The sequence below is a fragment of the Sylvia atricapilla genome, chromosome 26, assembly GCF_009819655.1.
Source record: "Sylvia atricapilla isolate bSylAtr1 chromosome 26, bSylAtr1.pri, whole genome shotgun sequence".
Lineage (NCBI taxonomy): Eukaryota > Metazoa > Chordata > Aves > Passeriformes > Sylviidae > Sylvia > Sylvia atricapilla.
In genome coordinates, this window is record NC_089165.1 from 2,180,189 (window position 1) to 2,207,429 (window position 27,241).

At 51.7% G+C, this 27,241-nt stretch overlaps 2 protein-coding genes across 3 annotated transcripts in view; one reads left to right on the forward strand and one right to left on the reverse strand.

Moving 5' to 3' along the window:
* MLLT1 (MLLT1 super elongation complex subunit) overlaps positions 1-9,346 on the forward strand; it is a 32,374-nt gene extending 23,028 nt beyond the window's left edge. The window contains exons 7-12 of the mRNA XM_066336318.1: positions 816-903; positions 1,621-1,732; positions 2,884-2,983; positions 3,176-3,247; positions 4,576-4,647; positions 5,364-9,346. Coding sequence (XP_066192415.1) covers positions 816-903; positions 1,621-1,732; positions 2,884-2,983; positions 3,176-3,247; positions 4,576-4,647; positions 5,364-5,492 — 573 coding nt within the window. The 3' untranslated portion in view covers positions 5,493-9,346. The remainder of the gene's footprint in view (positions 1-815; positions 904-1,620; positions 1,733-2,883; positions 2,984-3,175; positions 3,248-4,575; positions 4,648-5,363) is intronic.
* A 417-nt stretch (positions 9,347-9,763) lies between these two features.
* Positions 9,764-23,696, reverse strand: ACSBG2 (acyl-CoA synthetase bubblegum family member 2). 2 transcript variants are annotated; one of them, XM_066336301.1, is made up of 15 exons: positions 23,565-23,696; positions 23,134-23,263; positions 21,101-21,180; positions 20,306-20,544; positions 18,948-19,036; positions 18,278-18,398; positions 17,748-17,828; positions 17,055-17,204; positions 16,376-16,552; positions 15,639-15,820; positions 14,823-15,056; positions 14,018-14,235; positions 12,772-12,911; positions 11,702-11,948; positions 9,764-11,131 (listed from the first exon to the last, which is right to left on the reverse strand). In XM_066336301.1, the coding sequence occupies exons 1-15, from the start codon at positions 23,569-23,571 to the stop codon at positions 11,019-11,021; spliced, it is 2,208 nt and encodes a 735-aa protein (XP_066192398.1). In that variant the 5' UTR covers positions 23,572-23,696; the 3' UTR covers positions 9,764-11,018. The 2 variants fall into 2 exon arrangements, with proteins under 2 accessions (XP_066192398.1, XP_066192397.1); XM_066336300.1 differs by having other exon boundaries at positions 20,306-20,547.
* Between the last annotated feature and the right edge of the window lie 3,545 nt (positions 23,697-27,241).

The following is a 27,241-nucleotide window of genomic DNA, read 5'->3' on the forward strand; positions in this document are numbered from 1 at the left end:
ATGTCTGTGAGGAAAGGGGTAGAGAGCTGGGATTGTTCACTGGAGAAGTGTTGGGGGGATCTCATTGTGGCCTTCCAGTGCCTGAAGGAGCCTGCAGGAGAGAAAAACTGTAAGGGATGGAGGGACAGGACACAGGGAATGGCTTCCACTTCCAGAGGGCAGGGCTGGATGGGATAATGGGCAGGAATTGTTCCCTGGGAGGGTGGGGAGGCCCTGGCACAGGGTGCCCAGAGCAGCTGTGGCTGCCCCTGGATCCCTGGCAGTGCCCAAGGCCAGGCTGGACAGGGTTTGGAACAGCCTGGGACAGTGGTTTGGGTTAAATCATCTTCAAGGTCCTTTCCAGCCCAAATTATTCCATAATTCTGTAATTCCATGGTCAGTGTGAGTGATCAGTGTGAGGTTCAAGGGAATCTTGGTGGGTATGATAAATACACTTTTTAAGAGGGTCTAAGTAGTTGCGGGTTCTGTGCTGGACATCTGTCACACTTCAAAGTAAGAGTTTATTTACATTTAAATGTTTTTCAGATGCTCCATATCATCATTTGGGGGGTTTGAACTTTATGGTGTGCAGGGATCTGATGGGAGTCCTTGATGTTGCTCTCAGGAGTACTGAGCTATATCCTGCTAGACTTCCATAAATGTTTTTATTCACCTCACATTTTGGTTTTTTCTGTAACCCCAAGAACTGTATTCAGTGATGGGTGATGCTGAAGAGTGCTCAGATGTTGCTGCCTCACAGTGCTTTGTGCTCTGGTTTTCTGGATTAGAAAGATTAAGATTCTTTTTCTTTTGTTTCCTTTTTATGGGGGGTTAAGTCTGTCCAGTCCAGCCCTTCCAACTCCAGCTCCAGCTCCGACTCCAGCTCTGACTCTGATTTCGAGCCATCTCAGAACCACAGTCAAGGTGTGTTGCAAGTAATAGTTTGTTAAAGTCTTCCTTGTGTAACCTTAAAAGGCTCAAGAGAATCAAATCTGCTTTTCCAGCACTGTAATAATAGTTTCTTGCATGCAGCCATGTGTTGGAGCTGTGATGCTTCAGCAAGAAAAGGCAATAATGTTATAACATCATGAACAAGTATTTTTCTTCTCTTGGCAGCTAATTTATGAGTAGGGAATCCCTCTGGATTTGGTTCTTTCCCTTTTGGCTTTGGTTTCTGCCTCAGTTTATAAATGTATTGCTGCTGCTTGATCTGTAGAATCACCAGAACAGTTCTCTTCCAGTCTCATCTAAGTTTTATTAAAAATTAAAAATGTGCCATTCATCACTTTGCCAGTGTGTAACAGCTCCTTTCTCAGATCCCTCCACTGATAACCCAGAGAGGGAAACTGGCAACAGTAAATGTTCAAAGTGCAGCAAATGCTGTGCTGCTCGTTCTCCAGTGACATGTAAATCAACTCCACACACATGAAAAATGTGTCCTTTTGTTCTCATTTGGGAAGGGCGGGGGAGGCTTTGGGAGGGGAGGGAGCTGTAAAGTTTGTCAGCTCTGCTTTAGCTGCAGCCTGGGACAGGGTGTCCTTTCCCAGTCCCGTCTCACTGGGAGTCAGGATGTGTGTCAGTTTGGATGCTGGGCTGGGTGGAGGTGTGCTGCTGCTGAATTCCCTTCTCCCCGTGCCCCAGGCCCCCTGCGCTCCATGGTGGAGGATCTGCAGTCGGAGGAGTCGGATGATGACGACAGCTCCTCGGGAGAGGAGGCAGCAGTCAAAGCAAACCCCGTCAGCCGGGATTCCAGGTGGTAACAAATCCGGGGCAGAGCTCTTCAGGTGTCTCTGTGTCCTCTGCACTTGGGATTTTAGGGTGCTCTCTATTTGGAGGGAGGAATCACAGTGCCAGGGCTCTGTGTGGGAGGGGAGGAAGGGCAGAGGTGTGGGGTCACTCAGCACAGGGTGGGGACACGGAGCTGGTGACAGCAGGGCTGGCTGAACAAGGAGAAGGCACTGGGAGGTGCTGAGCTGAGCTGGCAGGTGTCAGTGACTGAGCCCCTTCAAACAGTCACCCAGTTGTGACCCTCAGATCTCTGCAGAGCTGCTGGAATGTGACACCTTTGATCTGCAGATTAGGGACGTGTGGGGGACAGGCAGAGTGTGCTGCTCTGGCTGCCTGGACTGACAGGGCTCAGGGGTCACTCTCTGCCTACCCTGTGTTGGCTGCTCCACTCCTCTGGACTCAGTGACAGCTGTTTCCTGCTCCAGGCCCTCGAAAGAGTTGAACTTCATCCTTCTTCCCTCAGGAAATGCTGTTACAGCTCAAGCCTGGGGTCTCAGTGAATACTTGAGTCCAAATGCTTGGCCCAGAGAGCAGCTGCACATTGGAAATGCTGGTGGTGGTTACCAAAACAAACAGATACCCATTATTGCACTTTTCATCATCAAGGAAACAAGAATGGAGAGGATTTAAGAGTATTTTTGTAGACCTTCAGGGCATAACTAGTTAGTTGTAGGATACCTGCCATATCTGTAGAGTCAAAGGAGAATGAGAATAAACGGGAAATCTTAGAGGTTACACCAGCAGCAACACTAAATGCATTTTTTGCATGTGGAGGTGTCAGTGAGGCTCTCATGCAGATACTTTGTAACACTGGGGAGAATTCCCCGGGTTGCTGTTTGTGAAAGGAAGTGGTGCTTAGTTGTTCTGGGGGATTTGTGTATGCCAGAGTTGAACTGCTGCCTGTAGTGTGTCACCTAAAGCTCCCTGCTCTGGGAATGCAAGGTGACATCAGCTGGGAACAAAGGGAGCCTTGGAATCTCCAGCGACCCGTTCTCCCAGCCAGTGCAGTAGTCTGTGATAAAGACCAGAATTTCACTCAGCTCTGTGTGGCTCAGCTGGCAGCTGATGAGTTTGCTGCTGCCTGGTGATGCTCATTCTCTGCTGGTGGCTTTTCAGACTGAGCCTCAGTGACAGTGACAGTGACAACAGCGCCGACTCGTGCCCGCCCAGCCGGGAGCCACCTCCTGGGCAGAAGCTGCCCCCAGCAAACAACAAGGTATGAAATCCCACCTTCCCACAGCTCTGCTTCCCCCCTGCCCTGCTCCCTGCCTTGGAGATTCCCACTTGCAACAAATTTTCCCTATTCTTGTCCTCAGCAGACAGCTGAGTCCTCCCTTTCCAGCTGCTGTGTCACCCCCATGTTTCCTGAGCTAATTTTGGTCCTGTTCTTGGTTTCTTTTCCCCTCAGGCATCTGGAAGGAAAAGCCCAGAGTCTTGTAACAAGCCAGAGAAGATCCTGAAGAAGGGAACGTATGACAAGGTGTGTCCTGTGGAGAGACATCTTTCATGAGGGCCTGGAGTGCCAGGACACAGGGAATGGCTTCCACTGCCAGAGGGCAGGGCTGGATGGGATTTTGGGAAGGAATTGTTGTGTGAGGGTGGGCAGGCCCTGGCACAGGGTGCCCAGAGCAGCTGTGGCTGCCCCTGGATCCCTGGCAGTGCCCAAGGCCAGGCTGGACAGGGCTTGGAGTGACCTGGGACAGTGGGAGGTGTCCCTGCCATGGCAGGGGTGGCACTGGATGGGCTTTGAGCTCCCTTCCAGCCCAAACCATTTCAGGATTCTGTGATTGAGGAGCTGAGCCTCACAGAGCAGTTGGGCCTCACTGTGCACAAAGCCACCTGAATCAGCCCAGCCTGTGCATTGTTCTGTCTCAGCAGGATAAAAGCTTGAGTTTAACAAAAGCCAGATGTTGAAAGGACAGACTTTGGAGAGTGACACTGCAGAAATTGTGTACATTAAATAGCTGGAGCCCCAGGTGGTGTTCATAGGCAAAATGTTGAAATTGTTGTATTTGTTTGCCCTTTGTCTGAACCAATGGCCTGGTCACTGCTGCAGTGCTGGGGGGCTTCATTAAAAGGCAGTTTAATCTGCCTTTGATCTTAGAGATTGAAGATTATTTGATGCTCTGCTTTGCAGGTTTAGTTGGAACCTTTGTTCAATGAAATTCCCTTCTCCCTTGCCTCTGAGGAGGGCAGAGCAGTGTCCATTCTGTAATTCACTGATCCTGTGAATCAGTTCTGTTGATACAGACTTGTTGTTGGCTGTCTAAAAAAACGTAAAATTAAGAAAAAACCTAAAATTAAGAAAAACACAAACCACTCCAAGAACAGTGAACATGTTGAGCCTGTGAACAGACCTTCATTTCGTGTTGTGGTTTAGGGAAAACTAACTGGGAATACAGTGGACTCCCAAGAATTTTTCTTTACCTAAATGCAGGTTGCTGGGGTTTTGGTCACTGATGCACATGATGTTTTCAGGTAATTTGGAATTAGGAGAACCTACTGATGAGGAGCTCACACTGAGGGTCACCAAGGTGAACTTCACTTCACTGAGGTCCTTAAAGGTTCTGCCCAGCTCTTGCAGCTGGTTACAGCTGTGAGTGTCATTAAATTTAAAAAAAGGGCCTTCAGAGCACTTGTATTTAAGGGAAATCATCAGTCCCCCAGGACTTGAGAAGGAGGAGGAGGCAGTAAAAAAATAGAGAAAAATTGGGAATGTCTGAAAGTGCCTCAAGTTCTTCTGATGCTGGCTGGGGAAGTCCCTTTGGCAGCCTGCAGACACTCCACGTGTCCCTGTTTGTGTTCCAGGCCTACACGGATGAGCTGGTGGAGCTCCACAGGCGGCTCATGGCACTACGGGAGCGCAACGTGCTCCAGCAGGTACAGCCTTGTCCCTGCTGTCCCTGGGGGCTGGGTGGCCAGGGGCTCAGCCAGGCCCTTCACACAGCTTCTGCTTGGCTTTGAAAGCAGAATGATGGAGAAAAAAAATACAATCAGCTGTGCATGCAGTGTTTTTGTTGGAAATGGTACAGGAGTGTAGCGTGGGCATCTTCCCTCTGCCATCCTGGTAGCAATCCCAAAGTTGGGATCTCCTGGTCTGACTGACAGCTTCCTCCTGAGGGGAGGCAGAGGGGCAGGGGCTGAGCTCTGCTCTGGGACAGGAGCCCAGGAAGGGCTGGAGCTGTGCCAGGGCTGGGCTGGAGCTCAGGGAAAGGTTCTTCCCCCCGAGGGTGCTGGGGCACTGCCCAGGCTCCCCAGGGAATGGTCCCAGCCCCAAGGTGCCAGAGCTCCAGGAGGGTTTGGACAAGGCTCTCAGGGATGCTCAGGGTGGGATTGTTGGGTGTCTGTGCAGGGACAGGGGCTGCACTGATGGTCCCTGAGGGTCCCTCCCAGCTCAGGGTATTCTGTTATTTTATGATTAAAAGGAAACCTGCCCACTTCACTCTCCAGACTGAGCTGGTCAGGCAGGCAGGAGAATCTGGTTTGCTTTTTTTGGGGAGAGGATTCCTTTCCTGTTGTGAACCCCTCCAAGGGCTGGGAAAGCCTGGGAGCTCTGCTGCCCTCTACTGTACTTACATCCATCTCCCTGTCTCCAGATCGTGAATCTCATTGAGGAAACCGGGCATTTCAACGTCACCAACACAACCTTTGACTTTGACCTCTTCTCCCTGGATGAGACGACCGTCCGCAAGCTGCAGAGCTACCTGGAGGCCGTGGCCACATGACGCTGGGCCTGGGAAGCTGGCTCTGCTCTTCAACCAGAGATCCCCTCCATTGGTACCAGGAAACCACCCCACGGAACTAGGCCTTCTTATTCTCCTGCCTCACCCGAAGAAGCACTGCCTTAGAGAACAGCCATGCTCTAGGAATGCTCAGCCAGCTGCACTTTTCTTGTAGGCTTCAAACCAGCGCCCGCCTTGCTGAGTCTGTCCCCCCGGCTCCGGGGGCCAGGCCCCGAGCAGAGCAGGCGTGCTGCACTTAGGCTGCACAGCGCGACCTTTTCGGTTTCCCTTCGAGCAACTGTGTTTCAAGAGCACATTTTCCAGGCATCTCTGAGCTCTGAAGAAGCGTTGGATGCTGTTCCCTTCCCCTGGAGCTCGGGACCAGCCTGTGGAGAGCTCTGGAAGCAGAGCCCTCCCGCTCTGCCCCGCGCCGTGTGGGTGACAGCGGCTTTGGCAGAGCTGGCGGGGACACTGGGGACACAGGAGGCTCCCCGGGGTCCTGCTGCTCTGCAGGAGGGGGGATGGATTCCAGCTGCATTCCAGCTGGGATCACACACCGGTTCAGTGACCTGGCTCCCGGTGGGGACAGGACCCTCAGCTCCCTGCAGGGACACTCTGTGCTCGGTGAGGAGGCCTCTGGAACCTGCTGTCTCCTGCTGGGGTTTGGAAATGTCTTGTTTGTTGATCTGAGCTCCTAAACAAAGTCCCACTCCTTTCAGTCTGCTTTAACTGTAATAGGACTCCAAAACTGTAAGCTGTATATTTTATATATATATATTATATATATGTATGTACTGTATGTATAAGAAGGGCCTAGTTGGGTCTTATGATCTTAAGGGTGTGTTTTTCTGTTGTTTTTTTATGGCTCTGGCAGGGGAAGGCGCTTAATAGGATTTGACTCGTTTGTTCAATGCCTCTTGTGGACAATTTGTAGTGTAAGGAAGCTGGACAGCAACCTCCAGGCATCCCATGCTCCAGAAGGGGCTCACCCCGTCGTCTTTTCCATTTGTCAGTGTTTGATAACTTTGCCAAAACATGTGATTGGTTTTGTTCTGTGTTCTCAAAGAGGAATCTCCTTACAGTGGCCCCTATAGTAGTGGCTGTAACTTTGGGAAAACCAAAACAAGGGAGAACTTAAATCTTTGGACACACCTGAGAGACGCTGATGTGAAACACGAAGTGGAGTTTGTTCCCTCCTCCCTCTCCCGCCCCGCTGCCTGTGCAGGAAAAGGCAGGAAACAGAAACACTAATGCAGCCCCTTCCCTGGATTTCTAGTTAAACTAGTATTGACCTCCAAGTGTTGTCCAGGTGGGCGTGGGGAAATCCCAGCGCCTTCCTCAAAGCTGTGTTACCCTCCTGGTCCCTCCATTCAGTATTTGCCCAGGAATTGCCGTTTTTTCCGAGGGCTGTGGGAAGCTTTTGCCAAACGTGGGGCACAGGCGGTGTGGGGGCAGCGGTGCTGGGGAGCCCCTCTGCTCAGGGAGGGTTGTGCACCGCTCCAGGTTTGCTGTCCCTTGTTTTGGGTTCCCCCTTTCTTTATCATGGAAATGTTGCAACTAATCAACTGAAGTGGCAATATGATGATAAGCTTGTTTGAGTTGGGTCATGTTGACCCGATTCCCATTAATTTTGTCCTTGTACCACCTTTCATGTGTCGTGTGTGTGTGTATATATATATATATGTGCGTGTGTATATATATATATATGGAAGTTCAAGCTCATGCCAGGTGCAGACCCTGTCACACCAGTGATCTCAGCTGTTTTCTTTCTTGCTGGACGATGCCAGGGCTGGATGGAAAGGCCAGAGAAGGTGGAGGGCAGGGGGAGAGGAGGAGGTGGCAGCAGGACACCCGTGTGGAGGCTGGTGGTCACAGCTGGTGGGTGGATACTGCCAGCTCCTCGTGGGGCTGTTCCAGGGGGAGGCAGATCTGTGCCCACGCAGGGCTGGGCTCGGTGACACTGTCCCGTCCCCAGAGCAGTGGGGCTGAGGCACAGCTCTGCCAAGGTCTGTGCTGCCCTCTCTGCCCAGGTCACTCCTCCCACGGCTGCAGTCCCAGCACTTCCAGGCTGTCACAGCCTCCAGAGCTGCCCCTCAGGGGGCTGGAGGTGCCATCCTGCCCCTGCTGCTGTCAGCACCGCTGGCCACAGCTCCCAGCCAGCCCCAGAACACGTGTGGGAGGCTGGTGCTGGGCCTGGCTGGAAGCACCGTGGCCGTGGCATCGTCCTGTCCTGGAAGTGACTTTGTTGGTGAAGTCTGCTGGGCATTGATAGGGATTTTGTTTGGTTTTTATAAGAAGAATTTTACACATGGATTTTTTTAGACTGTTTATAATCCCCCTGAAAACCCGAAGTAGGATTGTTCCCCAGCAATAGTTCCTCTCCATTGTGTGCACATGCTGATTTGTTACTAAAAGGTTTTTGCAAGTACTTAGTTGTTCTACAGAGTTGATGTTTTTTGGGGTATGTGGTAGCGTCGGGGAGCACAGGAGGGGTGACTCTGCAAACCAAGAATGGTCACATTTGGGCCTCATCTTGTGTCCCCTTGGAGTTCCCTGTGTAGGTTCCCTCTAGGCTGGCTGAACGCTGTTCTGAACATGCCGTGTACAGGTTTTTGTGGATAAAGTGTTTGTTCTTGTGTCACTCTTGAGAGCATGGATGGATTATTGTACTCTAGGAAGGAGGAGGCAGTGCTGCTCTGGGCATTGCTTCAGGTCCTCGAGGATGTGTAGTAGCTTGCGTTGTTAAAAAAAGGAAGAAAAGAAAAAAAAAGATTCCCAAATTGACTTGTAGCCATAATGGTTTTTCCAAGGAAAAGGACAGGACTCTGTTACTTTTCCGTGCCCTTCGTGGCGGTGCTGCTGGCACAGGCAGGTGCTGGGCAGCCCGAGGGCTTCCCGAGATGCTGAGTTGGAATTGTGGAGGTGGGATCAGGACTCGGCTCCTTCTTCCTTGGACCTCGGATCAGAGGGCAGGGAGGGTCAGGAGCGTTTTCCTGGGTCTGGTCTGCCATGTGTTAAGCCTTGAGGCTTGCATTACTGACATGTACTATTGAAAAAGTTAAAAAAGAGAGGAGAGGAGAGGAAGTCTGGCTGGCAGCAGAGCCCGGCTGAGGCGTTGGGGCCGCAGAGGGAGCGAGGCTGGCTGAGGTCAGGCTGAATCCATGGAAGTGCAATGACTCTGCCACCCGTGGGATCCTGGGGTGCGGTGGGAGCATCAGAACGAGCCAAGCAATTGATGCAACAATCCAGAAGCAGTTTGTTTTTTGTCAGATCTTGGGCCGTGTTTGATGGTGAGAAAGGTTTCGACGTCCCTTTGGGAGGGGTCTCTCCACGAGCAGAGCCCAGAGCGGCTCCGGGGCCGCAGTTTTCCATTGGGGATGTGCTGGAGCCGGCTCTGCTCGCAGGAGGCTCCCCCCTGCTCACCCAGGTGACCTGTGACAGCCCTGCTGCACCTGGGACAGGTGTTCATTAGAGCTCAAAGGACCCAAATCGGTGTTGCTTTTCTGGGGCGTGGAATAGCCATCAAAAACTGACAAGATGAGTTTGCACTCCTAAAGAAAAATGTAAGTACTTCAACTTCTAGAGAATTTTAAATTGTATTTCTGCCTAGAGCCGAGGTATTAAATACCTCAGCACCTGAGGATTTTAAAAGTTGTGTTGGGAGAAAGTTCTTCACTCAGCTGGAAGAAATGCAGCTGAGCCAAGACTAACTGCAAGATAAAAAAAAAACACAAAAAAACTCATGTTTGTAATACGTTACAGGATTGTTTGTCCTGAATTTTAAACTTTTTGTTAAATTTGTGGAACTATGGAGGAATTTTCTAGAAAAAGTGAAATAAAGTAAGATGGAAAAGTAACACTTGGGAGTGTTTTTCAGTTGTGTTGTTTCTTCAGGGGTGGCACTGTGGCTTTTCTGAAACCTCCCCTCGTGGCACAGTCTGGGGGCCTGGGAGGGGAAGAGCCAAGGAAAAGGGAATTGTTTTAAGCACGGGGTGGCTCCAATATCCCTAATCCATCAGAGTCTGTTCAGGTGAGCCCCTGGAGTGGGGCTTTGCCTGGGGCAGCTCCCATGGGACTGGAGGGGTCCCCACTGCCCCCAGCCCTTGGCACGAGGACAGAGCCCCTATGGGCAGTGCTCAGCACAGGTTAAGGCTGGCACTGTCCAGCCCCTGCCCCTGAGGATGCCCAGGGAGCAGCCCCAGCCCTGGGAATAGCCCAGGCACAGCTCAGTGCTCCCAGCCCAGCCCCTGCTCCATCCCAGCAAAGACTGAGAGTTGAGAGACACAAAGGGTTGAGTTTATTTCACATTCCTCTGCGGCCACTGGGACACAGCAGCTCCAGGCAGCTCAGCACACACGGGCACAGGATGAGCTGCAGTTCCAGCAGTGGGATTTCACTGACCCAAAGCAGAGACAGTTGTGAGTTTAACCCACCCTGAGCCCAGCCCTGCTGTGATTCCAGCACTGAGCTGCTCCCAGCTCCTCCTTTCCATGGAAAATGCTCCTGGGGAATCAGGGCTGGGCTGCTCTGCCTGTGTTCAGGTCAGCATTTCTGGTTTGAAAAGAGACAGTTCACAGGCAATCCTTCACCTGCTGGGCTTGGACAGCCTGGAATAAACCCAGCAGAGCCCTTTAGGAGAGCACCAGGAGCTCCTGGGTAAAGGCGCTTCCAGTTTTGGACGTGGGGGTGTCTGTGTCCTCCAGCCAGTGAACTGACCATGAAGGACCCTCGGGAGAAGCAGCCTGGGCTCCCAGCACCATCTCCTCTCCCCAGACACAGAGCCCACCCAGCCTCCACTCTGGAGCTCCCCATTTCAGACACTAAACATTTCTGGATTGTAAGACACGGATTTCACACATTGTATACAGCCTTATAAATAATCCCTGGAGTAAATCAGTTCCCAGAATACCAGCCATGGATACAACTTCAACAATACAATTTATGGCTTCATTATAACTCAAAAAGGTAAAACAAACTCAAAATATTGCACAGACAAACCCAGTTCATGTGAGGTTCCACCTCCACTGCTGTGTGTAGTCACTCAGCATTTGTCATCTCAGACAGAAATAGTTTGTGAGGAAGGAGATTTAAAATGATATGGATGCCATCAGCATGCAGGGAAACGTGCAGCAGGGAGTGAGGACACTGCTGGAAAATGAAATCTGCCTTTCTCCCTTAGCAGGAAAAGGACAGCTCCTGATTTGCAGCTCCTGTTTTACATTCATCTCAGGAAAAGAAAACTTTGGTTAGAACGTAACACGTCACATGGATTTAAAGTAAACATTGTATCGCCCTTATAAAAATGGAAATAAAAAACACGAAGTTGAGATATTCGGGGTATCTCAGCACAGGACACAAGAGACAGGAGAACATGGGCAGGACCACGCTCACCACGCTGCAGGGCAGGGCACGGACAGCAAAGCGACGCCGAGGGGCTGCCTGAAGGCTGAGCCTCTTTATTTCCACAGGATCCAGGGACTCCCTGCTGGGCCGCTGGGAGTGTCCTCGGGAAGGGCCCAGCCCAGGGCTCTATGTCCGGGTCGAGGGCTCCCCCGAGGGGGTTTCCAAGTCCGTGTAAAACTGAGCGATTTGGTCCCGGTATTTCTGAGCCACCACCGGCCTCTTCAGCTTCATGGTGGGGCCTGTGGGGAACCAGCACGGGGTCACTGGGGAGGGAACCACCGGGAACCAGGAGGGAACCAGGTCTGGGGGAGGCAGGGCTGGAGGGGAGAGGCACAACATGGGAACAGGGACTGGGTCTGAATTTCTCTTTGGGTTTAACAGAATCTCCCTCGCTTTCCCTGTGAGGCAAAACAGCACCCCGAGGGTGCTGGGGCACTGCCCAGGCTCCCCAGGGAATGGTCCCAGCCCCAAGGTGCCAGAGCTCCAGGAGGGTTTGGACAATGCTCTCAGGGATGCTCAGGGTGGGATTGTTGGGTGTCTGTGCAGGGACAGGGGCTGCACTGATGATCTCTGAGGGTCCCTCCCAGCTCAGGATGTTCCATAATTCTGCCAGGAGTATCAGAGCACAAGGGTAAGTGCTGCTGGGCAGAAGTGGGAATTAACCCCACTTCATCCCTCCCCAAAGTGCCACATGGAAAAGCCACAGTGAGGAAAGGCTGGGGGCAGCTCTGGGCATTGGGGGTTGTGTTTGTGTTCAATAGCCAGGGAACAGGCACAGGGCAAACCCCAGACATCCCCCCAGCACTCACCAAGCTCTCCACCAAAGACAGAGAAATCCTTCTCCAGCAGGGCCCACTTCTGGACTCTCTGGGCGTTGGACACGGCTCCCTCATTGACAGCAGAGATCCCTTTCTGGATGGCAGCGTAGATGGCCTTGTCTTTGCTGCTGATGATTTCTGAGACCTTGGTGGCCTTGCTGCCCAGCTTCTGACAGAATTCCAGAGCTTCTGGACTGAGGTCATCCCTGGGCTCGCCCGTTTCTGCATCCACAACGCACTGCAGGCCAGGCCACAGCAGGGAACTGAGCATTGCTGAGCACCTGAGCCCTCTGCCCCAAGGAGCCCCAGCCCTGGGATGGTTCTGGGTCCTTTCCCACCCCAATCCAACCCCACCTCAGCTCTCACCCAACCCCTGGCTGCCAATGGAAACTTGGGACAAAACACAGATAAACCCCCTCAGATCTCTGCCTGCTCAGGAGCCAGCAGGGTACAGAGCTCATCTGCCAGATTCCTCCTGCGCTATCCAAAGTTCATTGTTTCCAGACCTTTTCTGGAGCACAGTTCCCTGCACTGTGCAGCAGGAGTCTTGGAAGTCACACACAGCACTCAACCCTGACAAGTGCAGCAGGGCCTGGCTCAGGTCTCCTGCCCCAGGCCAAGGCTGTTTGCCTTGGTCTCACTAAGGAGCAATTCCCACTCTGACAGTCGGCACAGGCCACCACGGATGTGTCCTGGTGGAGTTTAAAGCCAGAGTCTGACAAAGAAATCCCTGACAGCTTTTTACCTCCCAGACTGCTCTGAGAGAGACTGAAACAGGTGAGGAGAGCAGAAGGGTTTCCTTTTCCAGCCTCACTTTTGGGTCTTTACCTTCTTCCTGCCCTCTGTGGCACAGAAAAAGCTGCCCTGAACAACAGCAGGGCCTGATGGTCTGAGCAAGTGACAACTCTGTGCTTTCAGCTGCTCTTTGCAGCTCAGCTACAGTCAACTGTGCTCTGGGCTCCTATCTCTAAAGACACTAAAAATGTGTAACAGCTCTTCCTCACTGGAATTAATCAGATTCAGCAGCACAGGTGGTGGATCCCCATCCTGTTTGCCATTACCTTTAGTGTCAGGAGCATAGAAAGGAACTTGGCTTTGTCTCCAACCAACATGGCGTTGCTGATGATGGGAACAGCATTCTTGACAGCATCCTCGATTGGAACAGGAGGAATGTTCTCACCTCCTGCAGTGATGATGAGCTCTGGAAAACAATCAACTCCTGATTAATGCTTGGAACTTCTCCCCTTCCCACCATCTGAAACAACTCAACTGCTCCTTTGTGTCTGCTGGATCAAAGAGTGAGTCTGCGTCAGCAGAGCTGGAGAAGGGAGCACAGCAGGACTGGGAAAGTCACAGGGTGACCACCCCAAAAAGTGCTCCAAAACGTGGGGATGTGGTTCAGTGGTGGCCTTGGGGGGGGCTTTTCCAGCCTCAGTGCTGATCCCCTGACTCCAGCAGGCCTGGAGACAGGAGCAGGAGCTGCTCACACACAGCCCAGCCAAAGCTGCCTTGGTGCTCCAGGGGTGTTTGCAGTCTGCCAATGCAGGGTGAGCCCCTTGGCACAGACCCCTGGGCCTCTAAGGCACCTAAAGTTGGCACCCAGATGGGGAGAAATGGAAGTGAAAGGAGGTTCCTGTGTGCTGCAGAGCAGAGGGGAGCCCCCTTCTCAAGCTCCTGTTCCTTAGAGCAGCCCTCACATGAGCACCTCCCTCTTTTTGAGGGCTGAAGGCTTGAGTAACCTTGGCTTTGTCTGGGATTGCTCAAACTACTGTCCCAAGAGCCACAAGGCACTTGCACAACGGTGTTAAGCTGCTGTTTTCCTTGGAGGTCACCCAGCAAAGCTCCTGAAAGTGAGGGAGCTGCTGGAAAAGAAGCCCACAAAGGATTAACTGCACTGGTGCTGAAATCAGAGGGCTTCTCCCTCACTCTGCAAACACACCTTGGCTCCAGAGGCCACCCCTCTCCTCCCACCACAGGGGAGGACACCCTGCAGCCACGTCCATGTGGGGACTCCAGGAGGAGAAGGATTTAAATATTCTTCTGTGCAAATCATAACCGTGCAACCAGCAGAGCCTCCCCTGCACCAGGGGAGGTTTAAGGTGGATGTTGAGAAAGATTTCTCCACTGTTCAGCATTGGAACAGCCTGCTCAGGGCAGTGGTGGAGTCACCATTGCTAAAGAGATTTAAAGGATGTGGAAATTGGGGACTATGGGTTAGTTTGGCTCCACGAAGTCTTTTCCAACATTAACAACTCACTGATTCCACAGTGCTGCACAACATCAAGATAAAGCTGGGGGATGTGTTACCTTTAATTCTGCCTGTGATGAAGAGGAACCCATCCTTGTCATGCTTGCCCAAGTCCCCTGAGTGCAGCCAGCCATCCTCATCGATGGCCTCTTTGGTTTTGTCCTCCATGTTCAGGTAGCCCATGAAGACATGCCTTCCTGAGAAGCAGATCTCCCCAATGCCATCCTTGTCTGGTTTATGGATCAGGGTGTGGCAGCCTGCCAGCTCCTTCCCACAGCTGGAACAGAGCACAGACCAAGGGCTGATTTATTTTGAACTGGATTTAAGCAGAGGTTACTGCAGCACCTCTCAAGCTGAAGGGTTTGAACAAAGCCCAGCAGCTTCTTAGCACAATAGCTCCAGCAAAGAGTTTCAAAGGCATCTGCTCATGTAAGGGCAGCTGCAGAAAGCGTTGTTATTGCAGAGAACAGTGCTCACACACCTGCTGGTTGGCACTCATTGTTCTCAACACCTGAGCTTTGAATGAGCAGATTTGTCCTCAGCAGCAAACTTTCCCTGTGCAGACTGAACGAGTCATTCAAAGACACCCTGCACCCTTTAGTCATTTGCCATTAAAGTGACGGGTAGGTTGGAGTTACCAATTCTTCCTTCATCCCACCAGCCCCTCACTTCTTCCCCAGCTCCCACAGGACCCAGGCAAGGCAAATTCACATATCCCTGCTGCTCCTGCTGCCCTTGGCAGATCTCATCCCTGTGACATGGCTCCCCAGTGGCAGCAAGGCTCTCGGGATGAGCTGCACCAGGAGAGATGGATGTGCCAGGGGCAGAGGCCACCGCTCCCTCTGCTCCTAGGAAGGTGCTCACCTGCCGAGCTTGAAGGCGTGAGGTAGGGAGATGGTGTGAGGCCCGGAGCTCTCACTCATCCCATAGAGCTCCAGCACAGGAATGTTCAGGCTCAGGAAGAATTCCAGGGTCTCTCTGGTGATGGGAGCAGCCCCCGTGTAGCACTTGGTGCAGCGGTCCAGGCCGATGGCCTTGCGCACCTTCCTGTACACCAGCTGCCTGGCCAGGCGGAAATTCACCGGCACCTCGGAGCACCTGCACCAGGGAAAGGGGCACACGTGGGACTCCTCCCCCTTCCTCCTTTCCTCTTCACCCTACTTTAGTTCATTCAATAAAATAATGGGTTCTTTCCCCCCACTGCAGACCTTGCTGCTCCCCCTCGGGTCCAAGTGCCACTGGCCTGTCACATGGGATATTGTGGGCCTGACATTTCTGGGTCTGAGAGATTTCAGCCTGTTAGCAGCTGCTAACTTTTTCCCAAGGAAAAATTTCTCAAGAAAGCTTCTTCTCAAAGCAATCTTGGCAAACAACTCTCCGTTCTCGAAACAACCTGGTGTTTTGCTGTTTCTCTGGTTTAACTAATGGGATTAGAGAGGTGTTGTTCCTATTTGTCAGCCACGTTAAGTCTGTATTAGAACACTTTGTAAAAGGTAGTAAGAATTGTGACAATAAAGCCTTTTTTCTCTGCTCTTTGCTTTCTGAAATATTTGTAGTCTCTCATCTTCCTTTTGTGTCCTACAATTACAGGATATAACCCTGGATGGAAGATAATCCCTGATCTGACAGTAAAGTTCTCCTAAAACCCATCAGCACCCCTGAAATGTAGCTCATAATTACCCATTCATTCTCTTCAGGTTGGTCTGCAGCCCCACTTCCTTGGCCCATGATGCCACTCTCCTTCGGAGCGCTGAGGCTTTCATGCCCACAGATTTCATTTTCTCTTCCATTTTTTCCCAGACACGAGGAACTCCCAAAAAAGCAGTTGGCCTCACTTCCCGCAGGGTCTCCACCAAGCTGCCCTGAGAGAAGCAGGATTTAATGCAGTTTTTAGAAGTGATTCACTGCAGGCTTCAGGTCAGTACTGGTCACTAGCAAAAACTTGGGAGTCTGCCATCAGTTTTGAGGAATTGTTTGGGTTTTTTTGCAACACCAAGAGAAGGGAACCCTTGAGGCATTCCAGTGGGAACTGGGAAGGGAGCAAGGGTCGATGCTTCCAGTGCCAGTGCTGACACAAGAATCCTTTACTCAGGACTCAGGTTTAGCTGGGGCCATGGTGCAATGTGGGCAGAGCAAACACAAGCCTGTTGCTCAACCACTTCTTGATGTGGCACCAGGTGTCAGGTGAGAACTCAGCAGCTCCCAGTCGTGAAGTGCTGGGTCAGCTTCTCTCAGCTTGTGACTGAGTCAAAAGCTGAAGGTCAGGCTCCAGTCAAACCAACGGGGCACTTGGTCAGTGGGCAAAGTAAACCCACTGAGGAAAGCTGACAGAATCACAAGATAACACCACCTTGTTTCAAGCACCCACCCCAGCTCGAGCAGGTGGATGGGTGTAAGTTTATTATCTTCTTTTTTACCTTCAATGCATCCGGTTGGGCAAAGTACACTTGCACTCCGAAGGACATGGCTGCCCAAATGTCACACATCTGTGCAGCGATGTGGCTGAGGGGCAGGTAACTGACCACCTCCTCCTGCCTGTCACGGGCATCGCTCAGCCCGATGAAGCGTCCGCCCACTGCCGCCGTCCACGTCAGCTGCAACAGCAACCCACAGGGGCTTCAGGGCAGGGACAGCACAGAGCACACAAGGCACAGCACAGCTACAGCATCCTGGGATCTCACAGCAGGGCTTGGCTCGTCCAGCTGGAGCAGAGGAGACTGAGGGGAGGCTCCTCGGGGGCTGCAGCTCCTCCTGAGGGGAGGCGGAGGGGCAGGGGCTGAGCTCTGCTCTGGGACAGGGACAGGAGCCCAGGAAGGGCTGGAGCTGTGCCAGGGCTGGGCTGGAGCTCAGGGAAAGGTTCTTCCCCCCGAGGGTGCTGGGGCACTGCCCAGGCTCCCCAGGGAATGGTCCCAGCCCCAAGGTGCCAGAGCTCCAGGAGGGTTTGGACAAGGCTCTCAGGGATGCTCAGGGTGGGATTGTTGGGTGTCTGGGCAGGGACAGGAGCTGCAGTGATGATCCCTGAGGATCCCTCCCAGCTCAGGATGTTCTCCCTCAGCACCCCGGGGTCACAGCTGCTGGGTGGCACTGGGCACTCACGTTGTCGTGGCTCAGCATGACGCCCTTGGGCTGGCCCGTGGTGCCCGAGGTGTAGATGAGGGTGCAGCACTGGTTGGGTTTCTGGGATGCGATGATCCCGTGGAGCCGCGAGTCCGGCACGTCCCTGCCCAGCTCCATGAACTCCCTCCACTGCAGAGAACACAAGGGCTCAGCCCCTTTGCAAGGTAACACCCACAGGAAAAATGAAACTCTTTGCTACACACCAAGAGAAGGAAGCTGCTCTCCCTGTCCAGTCCTCTGGGAGAGGCTGTAAAACCACACTGTCACCCCACAGAGTTTTCTGGCTGACACAGGGAGAAGCAGAAAGGAGACAGACCCACTCCCAGCAGCTTTACAGCTCTGTAGCAACTCCCTGGAGTAACTGTGGGGCCCGAGGGTGTCTGGCAAAGGTCAGTGGGCTCACAGCCCCCTTACAACATGGATTGTGCAGGTTGCACAACAGCAGACACCCCCTGCCCACCACAGCCAACACGAGCTCAGGGATCACAGTCACAGAGCTCTGGGCTGGTTTGGGTTGGAAGGGACCTTAAAGACCATCTCATTCCAAGGCTCTGCCATGGACAGGGATGTCACACACCAGATGTTTAAGGCCCCACAGCAGATCACAAGTATTTGCAGCCATCAGCTGAACACATCCAAGACTTAGAAGCCATGAAGAGGTCCAGGACTTACTGAGTACAGATTTGGTCTCTTCTCTTTGATCTCCTCCCCATACTGAACAATGCCCTTCAGATGAGGTAGTCTGTCTTCAATCTGTGTCAAGAAGGGAGATTTGTGAGAAGAGCAAATGCTGCTTGTCCCTTCCAGGCCTCTGTAACCCCACTTAGCATGCTCCTCATATTTGCCACTTTATGTAAAGCCAAGAGAATCCCATCTGTGCTCCTGAAAGAATGGGTTTGCCTCACCAGAAACAGTCATAATTTGAGCTGGGATGGTGCCAGACAACCTAGAGGATGCTCAGTTGTTCATTTTGGCTTTTCCTATTTTAAGCCCAAGGCTTTTAAGTGAAAGCACCACTTAACCTCTTGTGAGATACAATGCCAGTGCCAGCTCAGCTGACTGGAGCAGGGAGCACACCAAGGAGTTCACCTCTGCTCTCAGACCCAGTACTCCCCTCAGGTAATGCCCTCCCACAGCATTTTACCCTCCCCCATCTGTCAACAGGTTGCTGTAACCCCCAGCCATGTAAAAAATATAATTACTTCTAAGATTTTCTGCAGCTGTTTATGGTTTTCCACCACTATAACATTGGCACTGCAGTTCTCTGCTACGTAATGACAAGCCTCAGGAGAGTTTGTAGTGTAGATCCCAACAGCAAATCCTCTGAAAAGGGGAAAAAACAAAACAGAAAAGCAAAACAGAGTTAAAGGACAAGCAGAGTTGCTGGCAAAATTCAGACCATTTCAGAGAAAAAACTTTGAGTATCCTATCAAATGACAACAAAGAGGGGAGGACTTAATTCCAAGAAGAAAGATTCTCTTCTGGGGCATGGGAAATGTCAAGAGTGGTGCGAGGGACCAAAATATCTCATGTAAAAGGCAGATATCACAATTCAGTCATGGGATTCTCTGGCATTTCCCACCATATTTTAATCACTCTCTACATAAGAATGCTTTTGGATTAACCTCTGGTCATCTTACTTTGAGAGAAGCAGCTGTCTAAAAAAATAATTTAATTTTCATCTCATTAATTCATTATGAAAGAGTTCAGCTTCTATCCACCTTCATTAAACCCTAATATAAGCAATTGTGTTTGGGGTTTTTTTCTGGTTTGTTTTACTGGGGTTTTAATCAAAACCTGCTTCTCATGTAAATACTGCAGTCACTCTCTGCCTGCCAAAGCAAAATGCATGGCAAGAAACAAGAGTCTTACCCTGCAAGGATAGCTCCAATGTCAGCAATGAACCACTCTGCAGAATTAAATCCCAAGATGCCCACTCCATGGAAACGCTCCAGGCCCAGCTGTAAACAAGAGATGGCATTACAGCAGCCTGCCTTCTCCCCTGGACAAAGCTCAGGGTTCATTTGCAGATCTTTGCTGAGCACAGCACTGAGGGAAGAGTTTGTGTTCTTATATGGGGCAATTCCCACTGAAAAACCCCCCAGGAGCCAAGGAGGAACCAGTGAAAGTTTCACATTGTAAGTGGGCAGGAAAACAGGGATTTGCTGAGCTCTGCCCTTGGAAAGACTGGCTCACTGGAATTCACTAACAGGAACATAAACCTGCAATCCAGGGAGTTACCAGTTCCCCCTGGGCTGGGAATGAGGAGGTGAGAGCTGAAGTCAGACAACACCTCCTGGGACATTTGGTACAAGTTGGGAGTGTCAGATACCAATAATGGCCAGAGCAACAAGCTCCAGTGGCAGTCACACTTGGCTATGAAATTCCAGCCCTTGAAGTCCTGGCCTTTAACTCCCTCAGCCAGACTCTGGTTTTGTCCCAGAGTGGAAGATCCCAGCACAGGAATAAAACCAGGCTGGCCTTAATGTGAAGTGATAAGACTTGATCCCAACAGTAACATCAGGCACTGTTGGTTTCTGTCTCCAAGTCTCCTAATCCCAGCAGTACAAGCAAAAGGCTGGGCCACATGAGACATTTAAGTGGTCTGTAACCATCCCTTTTTTTCTTAAAAAGATGAACCTTCCCATGCCTCTGGAGGGGCAGTTTCCAGGTTTGCCATACACCTCAAACACTTCATTTTAAATGCTTCCTTATATGCTTTTTTTCATGGTTAAATGTGGAAGCAACTGTCAAAAAATTAAATACCAAGGTGTCCATAGCATGTTCAGGTACTTCCCTGTCACTGTAAGATTCATCTGCACTCAGGGAGTTTGCAGGTTTAAGATAGACTTGACTGCAGCCATTTCAGAATTTAAATGAGTGAACATTAAACTTGACTTTTTACACAGTGGTAGAAAAAAGGGAAAAATTAAGAGAAAAAGAGAAACTAGTTTTAAATTAAAAGAAGAGAGATTTACATAAGATATTCTTGGCTGTGAGGGCGGTGAGGCCCTGGCACAGGGTGCCCAGAGCAGCTGTGGCTGCCCCTGGATCCCTGGCAGTGCCCAAGGCCAGGCTGGACAGGGCTTGGAGCAGCCTGGGACAGTGGAAGGTGTCTGTGCCCATGGCAGGGGGTGGAATGGGAGAGGCCTTAAGGTCCTTCCCAACCCAAACCATGCTGCTTTTAGTATTCTCTGAATATGCACAAAAAGAATTCAACAGACTCTTACCTTCAGAAAGCTTTTGGCTGCTTTCCAGCACTCATCATAGTACATCTTGTAGGTCAGCTTTACCCACCGGCCGTTTTTTTTGGATGCAAGGGCGTAATAGTCACTGTACTTGTCCACACTTTCCTGCAGGAGCTGGTGCACAGTCTTTGGGGCCTCGCTGCCAAAGCCCTGCTCTTCCATCCTCAGCTTGACCTCTCCATCACAACGTGTTGTCCACACACTGGAGCCAGCAGGGGAGGCTGCTTTGAAAGAAAAGAGTTCAGTGGCTTAGATTTACAAATTTCCTGCAGCTGGAACAGCAATAGAAACACAAGTATCAAGCATTTGAAAGCAAATGCTGTTACACCCCCTCCCACACCCCTTTTCTGACCCTTTCTTCATGGCAATTTGGCCATGTGACCCCCGGTATTTTAGACTAGAAGACTCTAGAGCATTTTCAAATTTTGTTAAACATTTCCCACTTACATCCCCTCTAACCTGCTCTGCTGCCCTAAGGTTCTTGTACTGGTAAGGTGAAAGTTTCCTGCATCTTATACTCTGCTATTTTAATTTTTTTTTTCTTTTAAGGAGGACAGAAAGCAGGATACTGGTACCTGGTAGATGAGCACCAAGCACTGACACTGTCTATTTAATCCCTGAAGCACAGTTGTGCTTTAAAGTCAGTTCCAGACACTTCTGGAACTCCCATCCTGCAACCTGAGCTGCTTCTTCCACTGTGATGGTTTGACAAATCCCTCTCTCATTTCAATAGTAATTTCAGGCACCCTACAGACCCCCAAACTCCCATCCACTCACCTTTGGGACTGAGTGAGTTCACCTGATGTCTCTCCATCGTGGAATCTTCCCCTGGCTCACTGTTGTGTGGCTCAGCAGTGCTGCAAGGCACAAGGAATTGTCCCTGGATGAGAACACTGAGGGCTGCCTGCCACAGGCAGGTTTGCTCCATCCCTTAATGTTACCCAGCCCTTGGATGTCAAAGTGATTCCTGATGTGCTGCAGGTGACTTTATTAATTCACTGCCCTGCATGGCCCCAGCAATGGAACAGGACTCTCTGAGTGTGCAAGCTCTGCCTGTGCTGGTTTTGAACACATGAGTGCTGTCCTAATTGCAGCTTTCATTGCAGACAAGCTGCATAAACATCATCCCAAAAACAGCCATCATTTAATTCCTAAAGGCTGCTCCAGGTGCCTGGAACAAAGAGTCTGCAGCTGGGAGGAGGAGGAGAAGGGGGGCAGGAAGGGCCACTTGGATCTGGAACTCATCTCCTGTCTGCAGTATGTGAGTCCAGCAACAGGGGAGGCCCTGGGGACACTCTGGAGTCACCCCATGGGGAAACCCACAGAGATTTCCTGCAAAAGAGCAGGAAATTGATTTAACAGGAAACCTCGTTCTTAGGTATTCCTATTAAAGCCAGTGCTCCCACCAGATGCTTGGTAAGAAACAAAACCAGGCTCATCCCCGTGTGCTTCAGCCACACTCCTCCCAGCCGAGTTGTCCTTTCACTTTCAGCCCTGCAGGAGCTGGTGAAGCACCACTTGCCTGCTTGCAAAACTGTTCTTACTCCATCCCTTTCCAAGCTGGACTGTCTCACAGCCCTAATGAGGAGATAACAAGGGATAATCAAGGCTCATGTCCCACTTGAGAGCAGGAGGTGGAAGCCAGACCAGTGAGATTTGGGAACCCACCCTCCAGGCAGGCAGCTGTGTCTTTGCTCCCTGCCCTGAGCAAAGCCCTGCCAGCACCGTGGGCAGAGCACTGAGGTCGGAGTTGTAGCTGAGTTAAGATTACACTGCAGGGACCCAAACTTTGCATCCTGCCTTGCCCTACCGGGCCCTTTGCCTCAGCCCATCACTCAGGTGTTGTTTCTCCAGGCTGGTGTTTCCCCTCCTCACAGCAGCACCTGCAGCACAGGCCCAGGCTCTTCCAGCAGGGCCCTGACATCACAATCACCCCAACACTGCAGGGGCAGCACAAAGGAGCCCTGACTCTGCCCATTACAACTACACAGGTGAGAGCTCCTCTGGGCCCACACAAACTCCCACCAAGTCCCACCTTTTATTTTCTTTCTACCAGACCAGAGACGAGACAAGCCAGCACGGGCACTGTGTGAATTTCAGGGTAAGGGGAAAATCTCTTCCCTCTAATCTACATTTATTCTGAATTTCTAGGGAACAGTCAACTCTGACTGCTTTGGGCATATGAGGAGGTTTAAGGCCCAGGGAAGATCTGACATGGCTGATCCCATGTCCTGTCCTAAAGCAGAACTGCTTTTCTGAACGAATCTGGAAGCCAGCAACCAGGGCTGAGTAAATAATTTCTTTATGTCCCCCAAGGGGGTTATGAGATGTTCCCATCTCTGTGATCCCTCCTCATTATTGAGAACATTTTTCAGCACAAATTAATCCTCAGTTGCAATAGTTCTGCACCATTTCTCCACCAGCTTTTATGATCAAAGCATGCAAATGACCCAGTAATACGAGCAGAAAAGCCCCAGCTATTTCCCTCACAGTCAGTCAAGTGACCTTTTTCTCCCCCTTACAATATGTAATTCAATGCAGCCCCCAAAAATTTAAGTAAAGAGGTTTTAGTCAGCTAGATCCCATTATGCTGTGGTGAGATATAGACCCTAATCTGCTCTTTAGTCTGTAAATCTAAGCAGCCTGTTACCAGCAGGAGTTTGAGATCAGTGTAGGTACTGCCCATGAGCTGTTCCCTGCAGAGGCAGGGCTCTTCCAAAATCATTTTAATTAAGCAAAGTGAGCATGGTAGAGTACAAGCTATATATACAGGTCACAGCACGGTAAATAAAATCCTAAATTAGACAAACCTGGGTGAAGAGATGAGCAGCACATCTTCACTTGACACCTCACAGGTCCCTTGAAGAGCTGAATTGCAGTAAGCCACAGAGACTGGTTCTGCAAGTGCCATCCTCGCCTCTGACTCACACAGCACTGTCCCTGCAAAAACAGGTTTGAAAAACAAAAATACAGCCAAACGTCAGAGCAAAGCAGCTCCACTGATGTGAGAGAGGCAGCCCCAAAGCGGCACAACTCGAGACTGCTGCATTCGCACAAAATACAGGAAATTCTGACACTGGGCACTCTCCAGTCATCACAAAACCCCACAGCAGAACCAGCAGGACACCCACAGCTCCCCAAGAGCACCACGAGCCAAACTATTTCATTTCCACGCTGCCTTTGCCCCAAATGCTGTCCCAAATGGTCGGTTCACAGCTCCCCCCGATCCCTCCAGCCTCACCACGCATGGCCCGTCCCGCAGCCTCCCCTCCGCAGCCGCTCAGCACCGCCGTGCAATAGCCTTTATTTTTAAACTAGCGCCCAGGAGGCAGATCTAGAGCATCTTATGTCATGTGCTGCTGCCTTGCAATTGGAAGCGGCTCGTCACCCCACACACCGCCGCCTCTTAAGGAGGCTCTGGCCCCACGCCTGCCCGCCAGCCCCGGCACTCACACCGGGGACTTGGTGTCCCTCCGGGGGCACACAGCCCTGGGACACCTCACATTCAGCCTGTTCGCATCAAAATAAGCCTTTTGCAGCTGCCTTTTTTTTCTTTCTTTCTTTTTTTTTTTTTTTTTTTTTTGGTGGCTCCCACGCTGCTTTCAGCGTTTTGTCTTGGGGGATTTCATCACGTAAAAGAAGTGTCTTCTAAACGCTGATTTTATTTAAAGTTTGCACTCATCAAAAGCCTTTGATGCTTACGAGTCGCCAGGCTGAGCTTTAATTGTTTCAAGGGATTTCAAGCTGATTGGAGACGAATCTCATTATCCTTGATCTCTCTCTAAGAAGTGGATTTTAGGCTGCTATTCTGTACCTGCATTAGACAGACGCATTTAAATCGTGTGATGCGAGGGGCATGTTCATCTCCACGAGGGAGAGAAGTGAAAGAATCTTTTCATGTCACGAATGCGACCCAGCACGCTGCAGCCTCCTGCCCCTGCCGGGAGGGGAAAGCCACATCAGGGACGTCCCCTTTTCCGCTTACTCATCTGCGCAGGGACACGTTGTGCTCACGCCACGCTCTGCTACAGTCACCACGCCAGAAATAGTTTAATTCACGAGCAGCGAGAGCGGGATGTCTGCAAAAAACCATCTCTGAAGTGCCTGGATAAGTGGCAGACGCTGCCACACAGATGTTCTGGGCCGGAACAGCAGAGTGGGTTATTGGGGGTGTGAGGAGATGGTGTTGGATCTGTAGCCCCGTGCTCGGAGCAGCCGCTCAGACTTGCCCAAAAGAGGAGCCCAAACCCACCCGCGGTGCCACCCGAGCTGTCCCCACGGCCTCTCGTGCTCAAGGGAAACCCCAACAGAGCCCAGGAGGGGCGGAGGGCAGCAGTGCCATCACTCCTGACCCCCTTTCACAATGCTGCTCCCACTTCCCTTCCCAGCACCCCACGGCGAGGGGTTCAGGGCACCCCCGTGTCCCCGAGGGAAGTTTTGGCCTCTGCACTAATGCCAGTGTTTCTCTTGCCAGCCGTGCATTAGTGCAGCAACAGAGTTTCAAGGGAAAGGGTGAGGTGTTCTCACGCCTGCTGTCAGGGAATCGTGGCATCCTACTATGGGTTGGAATGGATCTCAAAGCCCATCCAGTGCCACCCCTGCCATGGCAGGGACACCTTCCACTGCCCCAGGCTGCTCCAAGCCCTGTCCAGCCTGGCCTTGGGCACTGCCAGGGATCCAGGGGCAGCCACAGCTGCTCTGGGCACCCTGTGCCAGGGTCTCCTCACAGGGAACAATCCCTGCCCAATATCCCATCCAGCCCTGCCCTCTGGCAGCGGGAAGCCATCCCCCCTGGCACTCCAGATCCTTTCAAATAGTCTCCCTCTCTCTCATTTTCTTGCAGGCTCCCTTCAGGTCCTGGAAGGTTACAATGAGGTCACCCCAAAGCTTCTCCTCTCCAGGCTGAACAATCCCAATTCTCTCATCCTTCCCTCACAGCAGAGGTGTTCCATCTCACTAAGTTCCATTTCCATGGTCTGCTTTCTGCATCACCTTCAGTCACCCAAGAGGGAAAAGTTCTTCCCAGTGGAGACCACCCCTGAGTTCAGGTACACTCACACCGTGAACAGAAATGAAATCCGATTGTGCAGCTTCCCAAACCAGACACGCATTTTTGCCAACAAATTCAGGTTAGAAGCAAATATTTCCCGGTATAAACAGACCCTCCCTAGCCTTGCTCAGCATCACAGCTCGGGCCTTCCCTCCCTGATGCTTAGTTACAAACACACAAGTTCCAGGGTTAGGAGGGGATGATCCTCAAGGTCCTTTCCAACCCAAACCATTCCATGGTTCTCCAGAGCCATGGTGGATACCAAATTTTGGATACCAAATGCTCCCACCCCAGCTGGTCCCTGAGGAATTAGCACACCATGATGTGCCACAGTGTTAGGAAACATGCAGGACACACTCCCCAACAAAAAACCTGCGGGAAGAAACCTTCCTTTTAATTAAGCCTGTCTGACTCCTTAAATCATTTAAATAAAAAACGCGTTCTGCTTTGAGGGAGCGCCGTGACCCAGAAGAACTGCAAATGGGGTGTTTCTTTGGAACCACTATGAGGCTTCACTGACAAACCAGAATAAAGGTCTGAGAACGTGCAAACTTGTGCCACTGAAGGGGATAGGAGTGGAGTTTTCCTTCCTAACAGGCTTTGGACACACCTTTACCTAAAATAAACACAGAGCTTCAACAACACCGGTTCAAATTCAAATTACCGAGCACTTATCAGCCACTTGACATTTTCCAGCACTCGGCTTCCTGTGACTGGTTTCTTCTAAGCGGTAAAGGCACCACATCCGCTCTGCCCCTCTCCAGAGCGGCTCCAGGCAATCGCCACATCACCGGCAAAACCGAAACTTGAGCCTTTCTGTTCCTTTGTTCCCTTTAAAGACTTACGCGGTGAGGAAACAAAAGCAGAGCAACCCACTCTTCGTCCTCTTAGATAAACTCGGTTGTTTGGGAGAGGCAGTGACAAAGCTTCCTGAGCACTAAAGGTTTTGTCCTCCACCGCAGCACTAACCGCAGGTGCTGGGCAGTTCCCCCGTGCCCTCCTGATGCTGGAGTGGAGAAAACATGAGGAAAAGTGACTTCAGCCTCGGTTAGGATAATGAATGACCGTCACGACGGCAGACAGGCACCTGACTCCACCGCAGCACCTTGGGAGCTGAGTTTTTGGCGGCAGAAAGCGGACAAGCGCACAGCTCTCCATTTCAGAGCATTGCTTCTCCAGGGTCAGGCAGGTTTCAGGAGAATTCCCCAGCAGCGGGACTCAGCCGGAGCCGAGCTCCTCTTTCCTAAAGCGCTGTTTCACCGCACAGGAAAAGCACAGGGCGCTGCTGTCACCTGTGCTCCTGCCGGCTCCTTCACATGGCTTCGTGTCCCCTGGGAGCTGCCACAGCAGCGTCCCGAGCGCTGGGGTCACTCACAGCGTCCCCAGACTCTGGGGTCACCTCATGGAGCATCCCAAACTCTCAGGTCACTCAAAGCATCCCCAAACTCAGGTCACCTCACAGAGCACCTCTGATCGCTCAGGTCACTCATAGAGCACTCCCAACTCTCAGGTCACCTCACGGAGCATCCCAAACTCCCAGGACATCTCAGAGCGTCCCCAAACTCCCAGGACATCTCAGAGCATCCCAGGTTCTCAGGACACCTCACGATGGGTTCCTGGACAGCACAAGGGAAGGGACACCCCTTCTCCTCAGACCACCTCCTGCCCTGACCGGCAGCGGGGCGGAAACTCCCCACCACAACCCACCCTTGTGTTGATTTAACCAAAACCGCCGAGAATTTCCCCCACGCTGCCCAGACACCCACCCACAAATGGGACATCACCAGAAGCATGTGCCGGGGCGGCGAACCCCACAGCGGAACCCCCGCGGTGGGCGGGCATCCCACACGCCGCAGGTGTCGCCGGGG

Coding starts and splice junctions, on each gene's coding strand:
- ACSBG2 (XM_066336300.1), bottom strand. Junction 18,399..18,947: donor ATTGGAGCTATCCTTGCAGG/GTAAGACTCTTG, acceptor TCCCCTTTTCAG/AGGATTTGCTGTTGGGATCT. Junction 11,132..11,701: donor TGTCTTTGGTGGAGAGCTTG/GTGAGTGCTGGG, acceptor GGTTCCCCACAG/GCCCCACCATGAAGCTGAAG.